This window comes from Pantherophis guttatus, chromosome 2, assembly GCF_059756535.1.
Source record: "Pantherophis guttatus breed Tessera chromosome 2, ASM5975653v1, whole genome shotgun sequence".
NCBI classification, from domain to species: Eukaryota; Metazoa; Chordata; class Lepidosauria; order Squamata; family Colubridae; genus Pantherophis; species Pantherophis guttatus.
The window spans coordinates 43256729-43272681 of record NC_142064.1 but is presented as its reverse complement, the minus strand read 5'-3'; the positions used below and the strand labels follow the sequence as shown (position 1 = coordinate 43272681).

General features: G+C 46.7%; 1 protein-coding gene and 1 long non-coding RNA gene across 12 annotated transcripts in view; one reads left to right on the top strand and one right to left on the bottom strand.

Moving 5' to 3' along the window:
- Nucleotides 1–1533: 1533 nt before the first annotated feature.
- The window catches only part of LOC117679058 (uncharacterized), a 135958-nt gene continuing 121538 nt past the window's right edge, over nt 1534–15953 (top strand). For 8 of the 10 annotated variants that reach the window (XR_015732151.1, XR_015732149.1, XR_015732147.1 and 5 more), the window contains exons 1-2: nt 1534–1850; nt 3279–3481. Coding sequence is in view for 1 of the 10 variants with exons in the window: in XM_087885888.1 (XP_087742014.1) it covers nt 1811–1850; nt 3279–3481 (243 nt within the window). In the remaining 9 variants the exon portion in view is untranslated. The remainder of the gene's footprint in view (nt 1851–3278; nt 3482–15953) is intronic. The other 2 variants (XR_015732152.1, XR_009622355.2) reach the window with 2 other exon arrangements.
- On the bottom strand, nt 3023–14821 carry LOC148115092 (uncharacterized). 2 transcript variants are annotated; one of them, XR_015732155.1, is made up of 3 exons: nt 14685–14771; nt 4206–4400; nt 3023–3170 (listed from the first exon to the last, which is right to left on the bottom strand). It is a non-coding gene; the product is annotated as an uncharacterized LOC148115092 (long non-coding RNA). The 2 variants fall into 2 exon arrangements; XR_015732156.1 differs by lacking the exons at nt 3023–3170; nt 4206–4400 and adding an exon at nt 13847–13972 and having other exon boundaries at nt 14685–14821.

Genomic DNA, 15953 nt, shown 5'->3' with positions numbered 1-15953 from the left:
CAGGGCTGGGCGCGGGTGTCCGGGGGCCAGGTCCAAGGCAGCGCCGCGGAGTCAGCCATTCAGCAGAGCCGCTTCGGGGAGCTCCGGGGACGCCGGAAAGCAGGCAGGCGCGGAGGCCGGCGCCGAGTTGAGGAGGCACTTTGGGGCTCTCTTGCCGCCGCCGCCGTTCTTTGCAGTCCCTCGGCTCCTGCTGCAGCCGCCGCCGCTTCTTTCTTCGCCCGGCTCTCTCCTTCGCCTTCTCCCTCTTCCTTCCTTCCTTCCTTCCTTCCTTTCTCTCTCCCTCCTTTTAATTTCGGGGAAAATCTACCAAGGCGAGGCCAGCAGCTTCGCTTTCGCCCGGCAGACGGAGGCTCCCCAGCCAAGTGCCAACGCCAAAAGCGAACATGGAGAGGAGCGAAGATTACACGCGCGCGGAGGGGAGGGCAAAAGCCAAAGCAGAGCGAGCGAGAAATCCAAAGTAGGTCGAATAAATAAACCCGCTTCTCCTGGCGCTTCCCTCGCCGCCTTTCTTCTTCCGTGCTGGTGGCAAATAATCACCGGAGATCGCCCGAGAAAACCGCTCCTCTCTCTCTCGCGCGCCCTCGCTCTTTTTTTCCTTCGTTCCTTGCCTCAATTCCTTCCTTCTTTCTTTCTTTCCTTTTTTTTCCTTTCTTTTTCTTTTTCTTCAGAAAAATAATCGGAGTGGGGGAAAAAAAAGAAGCAGGCAGGCACAAAAACCTTCAGCAGCCAAGGCTAAAGCCCTCCCCCAAATAGTAAAAAAAAAAAAAAAAAGTTAAAAACCGAACGATATGAAGATGTTAAAAAGGCGTCCCCTTTGCTCTTTGCTCTTTTCTTTTCTTTGTGGTCTTGTCTTTTTTCTTTTTTTCTCTCTCCTTTCCTTTTAAGTTTCCTCTCTCTCTAGTCTCGTGGAGAAGGAAGCGAAAGGCTCAAAGAAAAGAAGGGTGGAAAAAGAGAGAAGGAAGAAGCAGATAAAGAGGGGGGGGAGAGACATCAACTAATAGAATATGCAAGAAACGAGAGAGAGAGGTGGAGAGAGAGAGAGGTGGAGAGAGAGAGGCAGAGAGAGAGAGAGAGAGAGAGAGAGAGAGAACCAAAAAATGAATGCGTTTCAACGGGAAGACTAGCAGAGCAATGTTTCCGAAAGGGAGATCTGCGCGAATGTCTGTATATAGTGAACTTTGACACTACTATTGAAACTGACACGTTTCTATGGAGATCGCTGCCTTATATGGAGCTCATGTCAAGGAGCCAAGAGAGGGGCTGCTGGCAACTGATAATCAAAGGCGACTGACTGGTCAGAGCCCTGAATTGGGGGGAGAGAAAATGGGAGGCTAAGGTTAGCCAAGCCTCCTTCACTCCATTGGCTGCGTCTCCTCTCTCTCTTGTCTCTTTCCCTCTCGCTTTCTCGCTCCCCCCCCGCCTTTATTCTTTGCTACCTACTGCCTAAGATAGGGAGGGACGAGGGGGAGGGAGGAAGAGGGAGGGGGATTCTTCTGACAAGCACAATTTACACTGAGATCGCCCTGCTCGGCTATTTACTTTGAGACCTGATTAGTATGGGGCGTCTATGGTCACACACACAGACGCACACGCACGAGAAAAGAAAGGAAGAAAAAGGGGGGGGGGAGGGAGGGAAAGAGATGCAGTGGGGTAGGCAGAAAAGAGGAATTAAAAGGAAATTATTTTGGTTCATTCTAAAAAGTTTTTTTTTTTTAAATTAGTTTTCTCTCTGTCTCTTTGGTTTCCCTTCCTTTCCTCCCCAAGCACCCTGTTTAGGAATTACAGGGCTTGAATTGGATTCCATTGTTTAATGGCTGGAAGTAGATGGCTAAGGAGAATCCATGAGGGAAGTAAGTATTTAAAAATACATGTATGGTTCCATATGTTACAATCTGACACGTTTCTCCTTTTTCCCCCCTCTTCCACCACTCTGCCTTCTTCGCCTCGTTTTAAATGTGCCCCCCCTTCCCCCGTTTCGTTTTGTTCTGTTTCCTTGGCTGTTGCTGATGCCGAGATGAATTTCCTTAATCGGAAAGCAGCATCTCGTTTCATTTGGAGATCCCATCTCTCTCGCTTGTTTTATTTTTTTATTTTTACTGCTTAATTTATAATGGGTTGGTGTTTTACGTTACATTCTCCTTGCACCCATTTCCACCCCCCCCACTCCATTAATATTTTTCTGCTGTCTACCTGAGGACCAGTGTTGCAAAGGAAAGTTGAAGTGAGAGAGAGAGAGAGAGGGGGGGGGAGAGAGAGAGAGAGAGAGAGAGAGAGGAAAAATGTTTAGAGGAGTGTGTGCTGGGAACAGCTCTCTCTCTCTCTCTCTCTCTCTCTCTCTCTCTCTCTCTCTCTCTCTCTCTCTCTCTCTCTCTCTCTCTCTCTGTGTGTGTGTGTGTGTGTGTGTGTTGAGGCGGGTGGAGGACAGCTTCTCCTTCCCCATTGCTAATGGAATCGCTGAATCGTGCTGCCATCTAGCGGACAGGAAGAGAAAGAGAGGTCCAACTGCAGTCTATATCGCCCCCCCCCCTTTCTCCTGAGCTGAGGGGGAAAAGCCCCAGCGGCTTTATACAGGAGCAGGGTGGTTGTGAAGTATCTTATTTGTCCCTTTAAATTCCAGAGAGAAAGAAAGCCTGAAAGGCTAAATATTTATTTCATATAGATAGTGAATATATATATATATATATATAATTTTTATTAACTTCCAAGGCGTTACACTCTCAGTGTTTCCGATCGATACCTTTTCAGCATTTCCCCCCCATCTTCTCAACTTCTCTAAAACTTCTAAGGCCAGAAGGCAGCGATTCTTGAGATATTAAATACCGGTTTTTTTTGTTTGTTTGCCGAGAAGCAAAAAGTTGTATCGGGTGGGTTTCCCTTTCTAGTTTCGAAAGTTCAGGAGCTCAGATGCAAAGAGGCGCTTTCTGAAGCCGAAGAGACAGTTTGCAGTTTGCTGGTGGAATAATGAAGGGTGGCTTCCCCCACTCCACCAGTCCCCGTTGTCGTCCCCCCCCCCTCCCGCCGCAATCAGTTTTCCCTGCCAAGCCGTCCTTATTGTAGGTTGCATTGATAAAAAGGATGTTATTGAAAATGCAACAGTGGGGCTTTTTTTGTCTTCCCGCCTCTCTCCCTCTTTTTTCCAATAAAGTCTCGGTCCTGTATTCTGGTGGTCACTGAAAAGGTGAAACGAATAAGATTAAATCTCTCACACTCACACACGCACACACTCCCCCACCCTCGCCCACCCACCCACCCCCAGCTCTCTCTGTGTATCATCTAAGATTTGACTCCCCGGACTGCGGAGAGACGGAGGGGAAAAAAGAGGCAGAGCAAGAGAAAAGCGAAGAGGGAGGGAGAAAGGGACGAGAGCGGGAGAAAGAAGCAGCCGGAGGAAGCCTGCGAGAGGCACCAGCTCCTCGGCGAGGTTTCTTCGGAGTCCGGATCCCCTTCAGCTGGCCGGCACCAGCCCTGGCCCCGTCTAAAGGCAAGTAGATTTTGCTTTCTGCCTCCTGTATTTCTGACAAAAGTGAAGTCCTGGGAAGCAGCACCCAGCTGCTTTTGAGCTGAGGTCCTCTCCCTTTCCCTCCCCGCCCCGCTTCCTCCTTTGACAAGAGTTCAACTAAACCGGCAGCAACTTGGACGGGGGGCAACATTTTATAAAACCTCTCTCTCTCCTCTTCTCCGCCTTCCAACACACAGTTTCCGTGCCCGATCCGCTGCTCTTTCTCCCACCACTTTAGCTTCTGCCGGACGCTGAAAAAAGAAGCAGATCCGGCCTGGTTGGGATTTTCCAACCTCAAACAGGTTCGAAGCTCTCTCTCTCTCTCTCCCTCTCCCTCCCTCCCTCCCTCTCTCTCTCTCTCTCTCCCCCCCCCTCTCTCTCTGTGTGTGTGTGAGAGAGAGAGAGTCTCTCTCTTTCTCTCTCTCCCCCCTCTCTCTGTGTAGGTGGGGAGCATAGGACGGGGGCAGCTGTCTTGAGATAGGAAAATGGGAAAACTTGGGGGACAGGCGCTATGTGCAATAAATAACCTTCCTCGTTATCCCAATCTTAAAAGGCCAAATCTACGAATAGGTTTCCACGACATTAACCGAACTTTCTCCACAATCACCGAGCCCCTCCAAGTAGGAGCTAAGCGTGTATGTTTCGCCAGGTACGTGTGTGAGTTTTCTTAAGAAACACTCCCGGTGAGGAGCGGGCGCTTACTCACCTTCCGAGGGGAGTCCTTGGACCCTTTCGGCGGTGGCGGAGGTCTGCCTAGGCGGGGGCTGCGTTAAGCCCCTCGTCTTCTCGCCGGAGCTTTGCATCTGCCCGGCAGACAGAGAATGCCACGGGGGGCCTGCGGTGTCTGAGCTGAGCTTGCTCGCACTCTGATCTTTACCTGCTTGGCTTGTTACTTGATCACCTAATGAAAAGATCGATTGCAGATTGTTTATCTGAGGGAGGGAGACTGTCAACAGATTAGAGGGACAACGGGCGAGATCCACAGAATGAAAAAAGAGAGGCAGGGCAGCGAGGAAGGCCTCCCCCCCCCACTCCCGCCTCCAGCCTCCAGCCTTTATTACAAGGAAGGGACTACTACGGGGTTGCCTTGAAAAGAAGGACAAATAATCTCTCCATTATTGCTGGGGGTAAAAGCAACGTGGGGAGTTTGTCCTTGTCAGAAGGGTATCAGATAACACCCTGTGCAATATCTGCTTTAAAAAAAAAGAAAAAGAAAATATAGGGTGATTAGTGGCCACTTCAATAGGTTCTTCAAGAAACCTTACGTTCTGAGATTTGGTCCTAAGGAATATCAGTTCAAGTTGGGAAAAAGGAACCCTTCAACAGAAGAAATCCTTAAACGATCCACAGGCATTAATTTAGATAGCTCAGATCTAGAAATACTTTATAAATCCTTGTCTTCTTCTTTTCTCTTTTACAGAGCGATAATAATAATAATAATAATAATAATAATAATAATAATAATAATAATAATAATAATAATAATAATAATAATAATAATAATAATATAGTATCGTATTAAAGTTGCTGGAAAGCGTCTAGCTTTAGGCAAAAACACTGATCTGATCTGTTCTAAAAACCAGAGGAAAGGTCTAACTTGAAGTCCCAGGCTAGCTGTATTTACACTGAATTTGCTTTGGTTTCCGTGGTGTTTATTGGTATGGAGAGCCTCAGTTTTGCCAGAGATGGATAAATGGTTTAAACAGAAGGAGGTTGTATTTTGGGCACCCAGGGTGCCAGATGACATTTTCAGATGTGGAGTTTTTTTCTTTCTTTCTCTTCTTCTTCTTCTTCTTCTTCTTCTTCTTCTTCTTCTTCTTCTTCTTCTTCTTCTTCTTCTTCTTCTTCTTCTTCTTCTTCTTCTTCTTCTTCTTCTTCTTCTTCTTCTTCTTTTTTTTTTTAAGGGGAGAAGAGACATAGAAACTGAAATCAAAAGACATTTATGATATTTTCTGGACATAGGAGAGCAGGGCTGCCGATGCCATAAACCATATGGATGGTGTCCCCTGAAATTGTAATGTTTGGGAAATAAGGAGCCGAAGGCTAATTAAAGAAAAACCTGGGTTGCTTTCTTGATACTTTAGACGAGCCGTTTGCATATTTTGATGGGGTATTTTACGTGAAAGTAGAGATTCAGGCTGAGCGAACCCTTGCCACCTAAATCCTTTTCTATGGAAGCACTTAGATCAAGGGAAGGACCTGCGCCTCTTGAAGAGGTAGCCCCAAAGACCCCTTCCTGGGAACAGGGCCATGGAACTTAATTCTGAGTAGAAGAGCAAAGTTGATGGGTGTAGAAAAAAGAGAGCTTGCTCTCTCTTTAGGGCTGGTGTCTGAAGAGGAGAGATTTACACTCTGCCTGGACTACAGGGAAGGGCTGCTATACTTTAGGTATAAGTTGTCCAGTTATTTCTAAAAGGACAGGGAGGTAATTAGAAAACAAAGAAAAGAAACTAAAACTAAATTGGGGAATAAAAAAATATATCTATGTCCCGAAACCAGTTTCTTTTAAAGGCCCAATTTCCCTGAAAATTCATCTGCATTATTCTCGTCCTTTATCACAGATAGGACTGCTTGGCTTGTGCTGAGAATTCGCTTATCTTGTTAAATCATCCTTATAAGGAAAGCTATCGGGATCCTCGCTTTCCTGAGTGGAGAAAAATATGTTGCATTTTTTTTTTTTTTTTAGCAACGACGCTGAGCAGCTCACTCCCTATTCTGGTACAAGATCCAGCTGCATTTCGTTAGGACATGACATTTGGGAGCTGCTTTTTAAAGCACACATATGCCATTCCCGTTCTCCATAGATCAACTTAAAACAAACCCAGAAAGCAAGCCATACGGAAGGCGTGCTTGGAATTCTGTTCTCTTGCTTTCACAGACTTAGCAGCCGGCTGGGCCGTTTGAGACCCCCGCAAATCAGCTCTCAAAGACTTCGAGGGAGTCTCCCCCAAGGCCGGCTTCCTAGCTTTGGGCTGCACGGGGTCATCAGAGAGCAGATCGAGAGGCATTCTCCCTCCAGGGTTTGGTCCAGCACTTCCACTCTGCGGGCAAAAGATTAATGGTTGCCTAAACAATTCAGCTCCTCGTCCCCACCTCCTTTTAGGTCCGGCCAAGTGCAGAGCACCCAGCGATGGCCACGGTCCAGATGTTCGTTGCCCAGATCCATCAGTGCCTCTCAGAAGCCTGCGTTAGGCAGCGGAGCCTACCTAGCAAGGCTGTTCCCTCTACCAGCGAAAGTAGGCCTCGGTCACGGGTAAATCCTTTCCCCTCCCAGCCCTCCTCTGTTATCCATTTTTCAGTGAAACGGCATTCCGGCCCCGGTCCATTCGAAGATGATGCCGGCCTGCCTGTTTCTCTCCCATTACTCGCAGTCTGTATCAATCTAATTTTGCACATCGCAGATAGCTGAGGTCTGTGCGCGCCCTCCTGTCTGAGAACTGTTCTTCTCATTTGAGTCTTCCCTGGAAAAGTCTCCAGCGGGTTCTTGGCTCCTGTCTGTAAATAGCCAGGGGACACCTAGAATTTTCTTTTTCTTTTTTTAAAAAAAGAGGGGTATCTTCCCTTCTAGGGCGAACTTCTTCCTGAAATGCAACTGATCTGCCCGTTACTGTTTTTGCTTGAGGAGATCGGGTGTCTGATGACCGATTGGTTCTGCCTTAACAGCTGGATTTTGATTTTTTTTTTTTTAAAAAGAAGAAAATAAAGTCATCAATACAATCTTTTCCTGTTTTTTTTTTAAATGCTGAAATGAATAAAAAGGAACCTGCTTTCAGAAAGACTATGGTTATATTTAAGTGGGGGGTACCTGTTTGTATGCATGGTCTGTGTAAGGAAGGAGCGTCCTTGATCACATCCAATATCCATGTCAGATATATCTTTATTTAGTTCTTGGGTACCGGGTACTACAAAAGCCATTAGCAATTACTTTCAACCTACTTATTTGGAAGTAAGGAAGCTTGCCAAAATCAATAAGATTCTGTAAACATGGCGGAAAAAGATAGCAAGTTTAGAGAAAGTGCCTTTCCCCACCAAAGGAGAGGAAAAACCTGCCTGTTTATTCAAAGCCAATCCCGAGCTGGGGGAGAAGCCCGCCAGCCAGTGATACTGACAGGGTTTCACCATTTTGCTTTCCTTGAGACCATCTTCACCGGTATAGTTCAAGGTTGTTGGAAAAAGAAGCATGAAGTCTCAACTGCTGGCGGCCCCGTCCAGCAAGGAGCAGGATCCTTTCCACAAGTTTGTGGCCACCTGGCCCACCAACTCAGACCATTCCTGAGGTTTGCTGTGACCTTGGGGGGGGGGCAACAGGGAGCCAGGCACTGACTCAGAGAGAAGCAGCTGATAGGGGAAAACAAGGGGTGGCGGCCACACTGAGTTCAAAGGGGCACCAAGACCTTGTCTAGCGCAATCCCTGGGAATTCCCTGGGGCTTTTTCCCAGGAAAGGTTTTAGTGAGACCCTGCAGCCGTGCAAAATGATTTAGACTGAAGTCCACCCCTCACTCCACTCCACTCTACTCCCCCCTCCCCCTCCCTCCCTTTAAGGAAGAATGCCCCCCTCCCAATAAAGTTTGTGTAGGATAGCAGCCCCATGGACTTTCCATTAGTCAATGTTGGCCAATCCCTGAGAGAGAAATTTCTTTCTCAGCCCTCTGAAAAAGTTAAACCACTTTTAGGTGAACGAAAGGACGCGCAAGTTCACTTCCTTGTCCTCCGTATTAAACCAAGTCCCTCCCCCCCCTTGACTTCTCACCCTATAAAAATTTCGCAGCCTGATATTTACTGCAGTGTTGGTGCAAAGCTGTGGTGAGCTTTGAGTGTAAGGAGCAAAAAGGAAGGTGGGTGGGGGGGGGGAGAGTGGCCAGTTTGGAAAGCAAGATGGGAAAGAACTTCTTGTTCAGGAGACCACCTTAGGCCTGGTCGAAAGGCGGCTCCAGGCCTGTGACTGGAAAGGGAGGCCTTGGGGAACTGAAGCCAGGAACCAGGCCCTTTTGTGTCCCAGCCTGACTGTTGCCCCCAAACCATTTACCAAGAAAACTAAAGTGGCTGGTCCGTCTCTTAGACATTTTATCTGTTAAGTCGCTCAGGAGCCCGATTAAGGGACGCTTCCCTTTCGTAAGTCAAAGTGAAATTGAAGGGCAGGGAAAGGCGGGAGAAAAACCCACTTGGTGTGAAGTGAGAAACTTGGCGTTTTCTTTCTTTGCTGAAATGTGCAAGGTGGTGCAAGGTGGGGTTTGGAAAGGGAGGCGTCCTAGAAGCCCGGCTGGACTTTCTGGGTACGATTAGACTATACCCCCCCCCCCGTCAGCTCATCCTATGCTTGCTGGACGTAATAAATCCCGTTTTTTCCCCCTTAGACTGTCAGGGCCAAGATATGTTTATTACGGGGCGGGCTACCGAGAGGGAGGCTGAGGGAAAGAGTGGGGGGGGGGAGCGGGGGGGGGGAAGGGAGCACTGGCAGAAGTCAGTGAAACCAGCCACCCAAACAGACCATTAAGAATCGCACCGCACTGAAGGAGGCGAAGGGGAGCAGCGGTGGGTGTGTGACAGAAAGTATCCCAAAAGGCCTGGCGAATTGGGGGTGAGGAACAGAGGGCTCGGCTTTATTGTCCGCCCCTTGCAAAGAGGCTCCTAGAACTGAAAGGGCAAAAAAGAGGGAGGGGACTCCTTTGTCCCAGCCGATCCTCAGCTATTCTGGGGGCTCAGGTTGGTGTGAAAAGGACGAAGAGGTCACTTGAAGTCGCCTTTTATCTATTCCTCTTTTCTCCTTGGATCAGCAGCTTTGAATAGGCATCTCCTAATTGCTCTTCACAGAGGGAAAGGGACCAGGCCAGGCCAGGCAGGGAGAAACTGGGTTGCCCCAAGTGCTTCTAGGAGCCAAGAGGAAGCGTTGGGCTCCTGCAGAAGGTCCACCAGCCTTCCCCAGGTTCCTGGCCTGGCACTGCATTCGCCCTATGTTATTTATTATTTATTTATTTATTAGTCCAATTTATATGCCGCCCTTCTCCGTAGACTCAGGGCGGCTTACAATGCATTTTAGCAATAGCCTGCATACCTTTTTGTATATACCTGCTTATTAGGGCTTTGGGGGGGGGTAAGCGGTGTTGTTCTATACAAAGCTGGCTTATTGCCCCCACAATCTGGGTCCTCAATTTACCTACCTCGAAAGGATGGAAGGCTGAGTCAACCTTTGAGCCTGGTGAGATTCGAACTTGCACTAATTGCAGGCAGCTGGCAGCTAAGTGCTACCACTTAACAGCACTTTAGTCCACTGCACCACCTAGGCTCTGAATGTTGGCATTCAGAGATTGGATCTTAGTTAAATAAGGACCCTTGCAGCACCCTCTTTGGAAATAATCAAGGGAGAATCCTTACAGGGAGGCTTCTTGCCAGGCTCCCCATTCAGCCATTTGGAGGGGGAGGGAGGGGGGGCTGGACTGACGTCATGAGGCCTGGCCACTCGATGGGAGGAGCTGGTGGTGGCTGCAGAGCCTCTTGCTGACCTCTGCTCCCTTCCCCAAAGTGCTCAGACTAACCTAAAGTTGGGACAGGCCCTCCAGGACTTCCTTCAAGATTTCCTGGCTTGCTTGCTGCTTGGCCCTTGCCTACCTGTGTGAAACCAGTGTGTCTTTTATTGCTACAATGTTGAGATTGATAGGCGGAATCTTAACAAGGATTCCTGTGCCCCAGAAGGTGGCCCTTCCATCCTTACTAACGTAGCAGCCATAAGTTATAGGCTTTGGCTGCAAGAGGTAGTGCGGTCCCCCCTCTTTACTTAGCCATCAGGCAGATGGGTGGTCATACTGGAGGTATTTTCAAATAGTTCTCCTTGCAGAAGGCTTTGTTGATAAGGCCACCCATTTCTAACTCAACCCACGGTTCTGTCCTTCCTGACCTCCCCAGTTCAGCTGGACAGCAGTCGGGTTGAGTCAAGGCCCCGCCTCCATTCATCCATTTGGCGCATTCCTGCTGCAACGCCTCTGCATTTCCAAGAGCTGAGTGGCTGCCCTACCTTTCAACCCCAGCTTGGCTCTGGCCCAGGGTAGACAAAAGTCCCTTGGTTCATGCCACAGAAAGTGGCATTAAAGCCAGTGCAGGAGTCCAGTTAGTGCTCCTAAGCAGGCCTTGGTTATTCCTTCCAGCCTCTTTGCGTGCATTTGCATATGTGTGGACACACACACATACGTTTCCCTCAAAGAAGACCCTCTTCATATTTTGTATCTTCAGGAAAAATGGGTCAGATGCAGCTGCTACTTATTCTCTTTCTTTTTGATCCCATCTCCCATTACTAAAACAACTACCCTGTTTTCCCCCAAATAAGACATCCCCAGATAATAAGGCCAATCTGGCTTTTGAGCACATGGCAATAAGGCCAAGCACTTATTTCAGGGTTCAAAAAAAATAAATAAGACAAGGTCTTATTTTCGGGGAAACATGTTATGTTAACTGGTCCGAAATTCCTGGTTGAGGTTTTTTTTTTTTTTTTTCCCCTCAGCTCTCTTAATCACCTCATTTGTCACCAAGAAAATGACCTGCTACGTATTAACTAGAATACCTGATTTATTTTGATGTAGTGCTTTGGGCTAGAGCGAGGATCTTCTCAGTAATCCCCCAATTTGAAGTTAAACATTGAATAAGAGGGGGGGGGGTTCAAATTTTTTTTTGAAAGTTTGAGGGAAAGGTTAAATCTTGCCTATGTGACTAAACTGACCACATGGCTGAGGAAATGTAGCTTTTAACAAAAGCTGTAGCAAATGTGATGAATGTTTGGGAATTCCCAAGCCTTTCAGTTTTCTGAGGGAAATAAGCTCTGTCTCTTGAGTGTGTGAAGTGAATGGGAATCGCTACAGAGGGGGGCAGAAAGCAAGGAAAGAGACAAATCAAAATCCGGATTTTGCAAAAGTTTACACCTGATTCGATGAAAATGGAAATGAATAAATAAACCTCAAACTGGCTAGTTTGGGTGTAGTAGTTTAGCAAGACTAATTGCAGACAATGGAGCTGAAATGACTTTTCCAATTAGCTGCTGGTTGGAGTTTAGTTGGAGGAACTGTCAGCTTCACCGATGGGTAATTGCTTTATTGCTCACAAAACTATCATCTATTTAGAACATATGTGCTAATTACTATGGATGGGCGTTTGGGAGTGAGAGAGAGGGAAAAAGACAGTGTGGAGAGGGAGACCATAAATCTATTGGCACTCGGGGAAAAGTCCAGGGGGCTGCTGAGCAGTGAAACTCCCTTTCTCCGGAGGCATGAAGGCTCTTGGTGAGATGGTAGCCATCCTCTTTTTTTTTTTTTTTTCCCCAGGACCACACTGGGAATTGGTTCAAACAGATTGTCCCCACACTGGGAATCAAAGCAAACAGACCATCCAAGCAGTGTCACCCTAAGTGCTGCCTTTAAATCCTTTTAATTCTCTTGACGTGACAAAGCAGGCAGACTGATCTTCCAGTTTCAGCTTCATTGGGGTGTGCATGTGTGTGTCAACATTGAGGAGGACAGTTGTGCTGTAGGATAGAGGTCAATTTCAGCTGCAGGCACCCCGGCTTCCTGGAAGGAGTGGTGGGGACCAGACGTTCCTCCTCCTATTGCACCCCGTTGTCTTTTCCCCATCCTAAAATCTTCACTTAGAAATGAATTATTCTGGGAAATTAAATCTCTTTTCACCTGCTTAAACTTTGTTTATATCACAATATCACAAACTAAAACGGCTTCATTTGAAACGGTGTGTGGAGGGGGCAAGCTAAAGAAAGGGTCAACATTGACCCCCGTTTTGTAATCACTGTAAGTTTTTTTTTTTCAAAGGGTAAGGATGGGGACAAAAAAAAATACATGTCTTGGAAGTTGAAATGGGTGAGGAAGATGTCCAGGAAGCGGTAGACGTATGTAGTACTCCCAAGCATCACAATACTGTTTGGCAGATTTGGTTTGCTCAGGGAGTCCGCTGGAATAAAGGGTGCTGGATGCAGGGGAGGATCTGAGGTAGAAGAAATGATAAGAGAACTAAGATCGAGGTTTCCTTTATTTTCTTAATTGGCCAGCAGTGTTTGTTTAATTCATTTTTAAATAAGCTATTGGTTTACTCAGAAAGTGAAAAGAATGGGCACTCTCTTTTCAAGCACACTGATAATCCCCAGTTATTGTTTTTTTTTTAAAAAAAAATTCTGTGTATCTCTTCCATACTTTCTCTTACCTTTGGACAAGAAAAGGAAGGAAGATGTGGGAAAAAATAAATAAAATATACAAATAAAATAAAAAAGACGGGAACACAGAAAGATACATCTTTTCAAAAACTAAAATTTAAGACCATATTGGAAAGAAGTGAGCATGCATTAGAAGAATATACCTGTCTTTGGACCCCGGGTACATTAGGACTGATTTCCAGAGTCAAGTCAGTGCCAAAAGTGTGAGCTGATTTTGACCATTCCTTTTCCTTGTCAGTAAATGCTAGTTTGCAAAACAGCTTTCAAGAGAGAGAGAGAGAGAGAGAGAGAGAGAGAGAGAGAGAGAGAGAGAGAGAGGGAGAGAGAGAGAGAACAAAAGGGTTGCGGTGGGGAGGGAGAGATAAAATATCTGCCTAGGTTAGCATCTTGCCAGAACTTTTTATTTGGATTTATCTACCAGCTCTGGCTAGCATATTGCTCCTCACCCCAGCCCTTCACCTCTGAACTTTTCAAGTCTCGTAACTATTCCTGGTATACTAAATAATAGGATTCGCAAAGGATCTCTTCAGGGAGCGATCAAGATCCAGAGCTTTATTTTTGGCTGCCCTCTGGGCTCTTCGAGGCAAGATTGTGACACCTCTCTGAAATGGGACACCTCTCTTTTGAGCTCAGAGTGGCTGTTAACAGCAGCCCTGATTTCTCCGAGAGACTGAAACGACCCTGGAAGATATTTTCCAGAAGCCCACCCCCCTCCCGGTCGCAGTGCCAGGGCAATTGGGAGAAATGTCTTTTGGACAGAGAGTCTTCCCAGACAACAGGGGGTCACAGTGGCCCGGTGGGCGGTGTGTACAACGGGAGTGAGAAAATTTGATTCTGGTACTTGATGCGTTTGCCATCAACTGGGGGAAACTGGCTCCGGGGTGACCTTTATTTACAAAGCATCAAAGATGGAAAGGATAGACTTGGGGCGTGTGAGGCTTGCATTAGCCAACAACTAGGAATGGGACTGCTAACAGAGGAAAGCCATGAGAAACTTGGCGGAGGCTCTTAGAAATAATTCTTCCCCTGCAGCCAGGGTGGGATTGTCATCCTCTGAGCTCCACTGGAAGGAAAATAATAAAAATCAACCTTAAGGAGAGTAGTATTTATTTCTCCCTTTTCAAGTACCCCGATTCTTTTATTGTATTCACTTTTGCAGAAGTCCCTGGGAAACAGGGAAAGGCTTGTGGTGCCAAGTCCCTGCATCTGGAATTAGTTGATGATCTCGAACAGTGTTTCCCAAAAGTTGCCAAGGCTGAGAAACGCTGATCTAGAAGAATGAAATATTAATTTATAGACACCTAATTTGTTTGCAGTTGCAAAGCGGCCAGAAGCCCAAATTTCTGTGCAAATTACATATTATTTCCCTCTGCCTATATTTATAGTCCTCTCTGTTTAAATCAGTGGTACTCTCTTTCCTATAAAGCATATGACAGGTTTATTGGTTTACAACTGTGCATATTTCCAATGCTGATAGCATGTTTTGAACTGGCCGTGTATCTATTTTTCTGTTTCTCTGAGGGATCCTACTAGGTGTGCGGTTCTAAATATGCAAGAGCTTATTAAATAGTCAGACAGATATTCCTAAAAATCTCAAGTGCAAGATCTGCACATTTTTCTTTCAGTCAAATTAATTGCCCAGGCACACCCTTCCATGCAGGGGGATATGTAAAAGTACTTATCTCTAAATTTCATGCACAAAATAGGTGCGTATAAAATGATTGTCCATTCATGCGTATCTTGCTTATTTATTCAGCGGGTAAAACTGATGGAATAAAAGAAGGCAAAGGCCTTGGAATGTTATTCCCTAGATAAATTCTCTGCTTTTTTTTCCTGGTATCCCACAATTTAACATCTTCCCTTCCTTCCCCCGCTCCCCCCACTCTTGGTCAACGTTTCCCTTCTGTTCCAATCTATGTCTCCTTTCTTCCTTTCTCCGTCTGATGAATTAAAGTTGTTATTTAGACTCTTAAGCAACTCACCCATCCAGCCTTGTTAGTTAGAAAGAAAGACGGATCGACTCGGAGACGTTCCCTCCCGGTCCACCTGCCTGGCAGAGACAGATGCGGCAAGCCGTTTCTTGCCCTTCCGCCTCACCTGGGCGAAAGGGCGCTTCAAGCCGCGGAGTCCGACGGGTCCGACGGGAGAAGCCAAACCTTTCTAACCATTTGGTAGAGACGGTCCGCAAGCAGCGGGAGCAGGAGAGGTGGCGGCGGCGGAAAGGGAGGGAGGGCGGCTGCCGAAACAGAAAGTGGAACTTCATTGACTTTCGATTGTTTGTCTGTCTGTCTGCTTTGGCCCTGCTCCTCCTGATTTCTTTCTCCAACAATTCTCCAGGTTTGAGTCCTTCCTCAAAGGAAGTGGGGGGAGAGAATGAGAGAATGAGAGGGAGGGAGGGAGGGAGAGGGAGAGAGAGAGAGAGAGAGAGAGAGAGAGAGAGAGAGAGAGAGAGAGAGAGAGAGAGAGAGAGAGAGAGAGAGAGAGAGAGAGAGAGAGAGGAACTGATTCCCACTATTTTATCCAGAGCAGCAGATCGCAGATGTCCACCCTGAAGTTCTGGGCTTTTCAACTCTCTCCCGTAGCCAGATTTCCCCAACAACAACCACTTGTAACCACCAATGCCAGACAAACTTTCCTGATCCCAAGGGAAAGACCGGGGTGAGGGGTGGAGATGGCATTTTAGTCCAAGTATAGTTGGAATCTTACACACCTCTATGCTTGATTTAAAGCGTTATCTCACTTTTTAAAAATTTTTTGGCACAAAATAATACCAGCATAAAATTGGCTGTATGTATGAACTGTCTCACCATGCACTGTGTCGTCCCTTGTGACTGGATGCTGAATTGGATTAAATCTCCTTGGTGTTCATGGCAACGTGGCAGGGCAAAAAAAGCATCAGGCTTGGGCTGTGTATTCTAAATAAATTGGGATTTTTAATCTTGCCTTCAAACTTTCTTTAGACAAACTGCCACTGGTACAAAAATAACTTCGGTTGCTGATGGCATAGGAACTGCCAGCACCCAGTGATTTTAATTTAGAATAAAACTAAGCAGTGCTGGAGTTTTTTTAATTAGATGGGAGACCACAAGGGAATCCCAGGGCTGTTGTCTAGACTGGGAAATTGAAGAAAAATCTGGAGAAAGACAATGATAAACCACTTCCTTGTTTTTGCCTAGGTAATTAGGTGGATGCATCCAAATAGGCCCCAAGAACAATTGGATTCTAGAGCAGGGGTCTCCAACCTCGGCAAC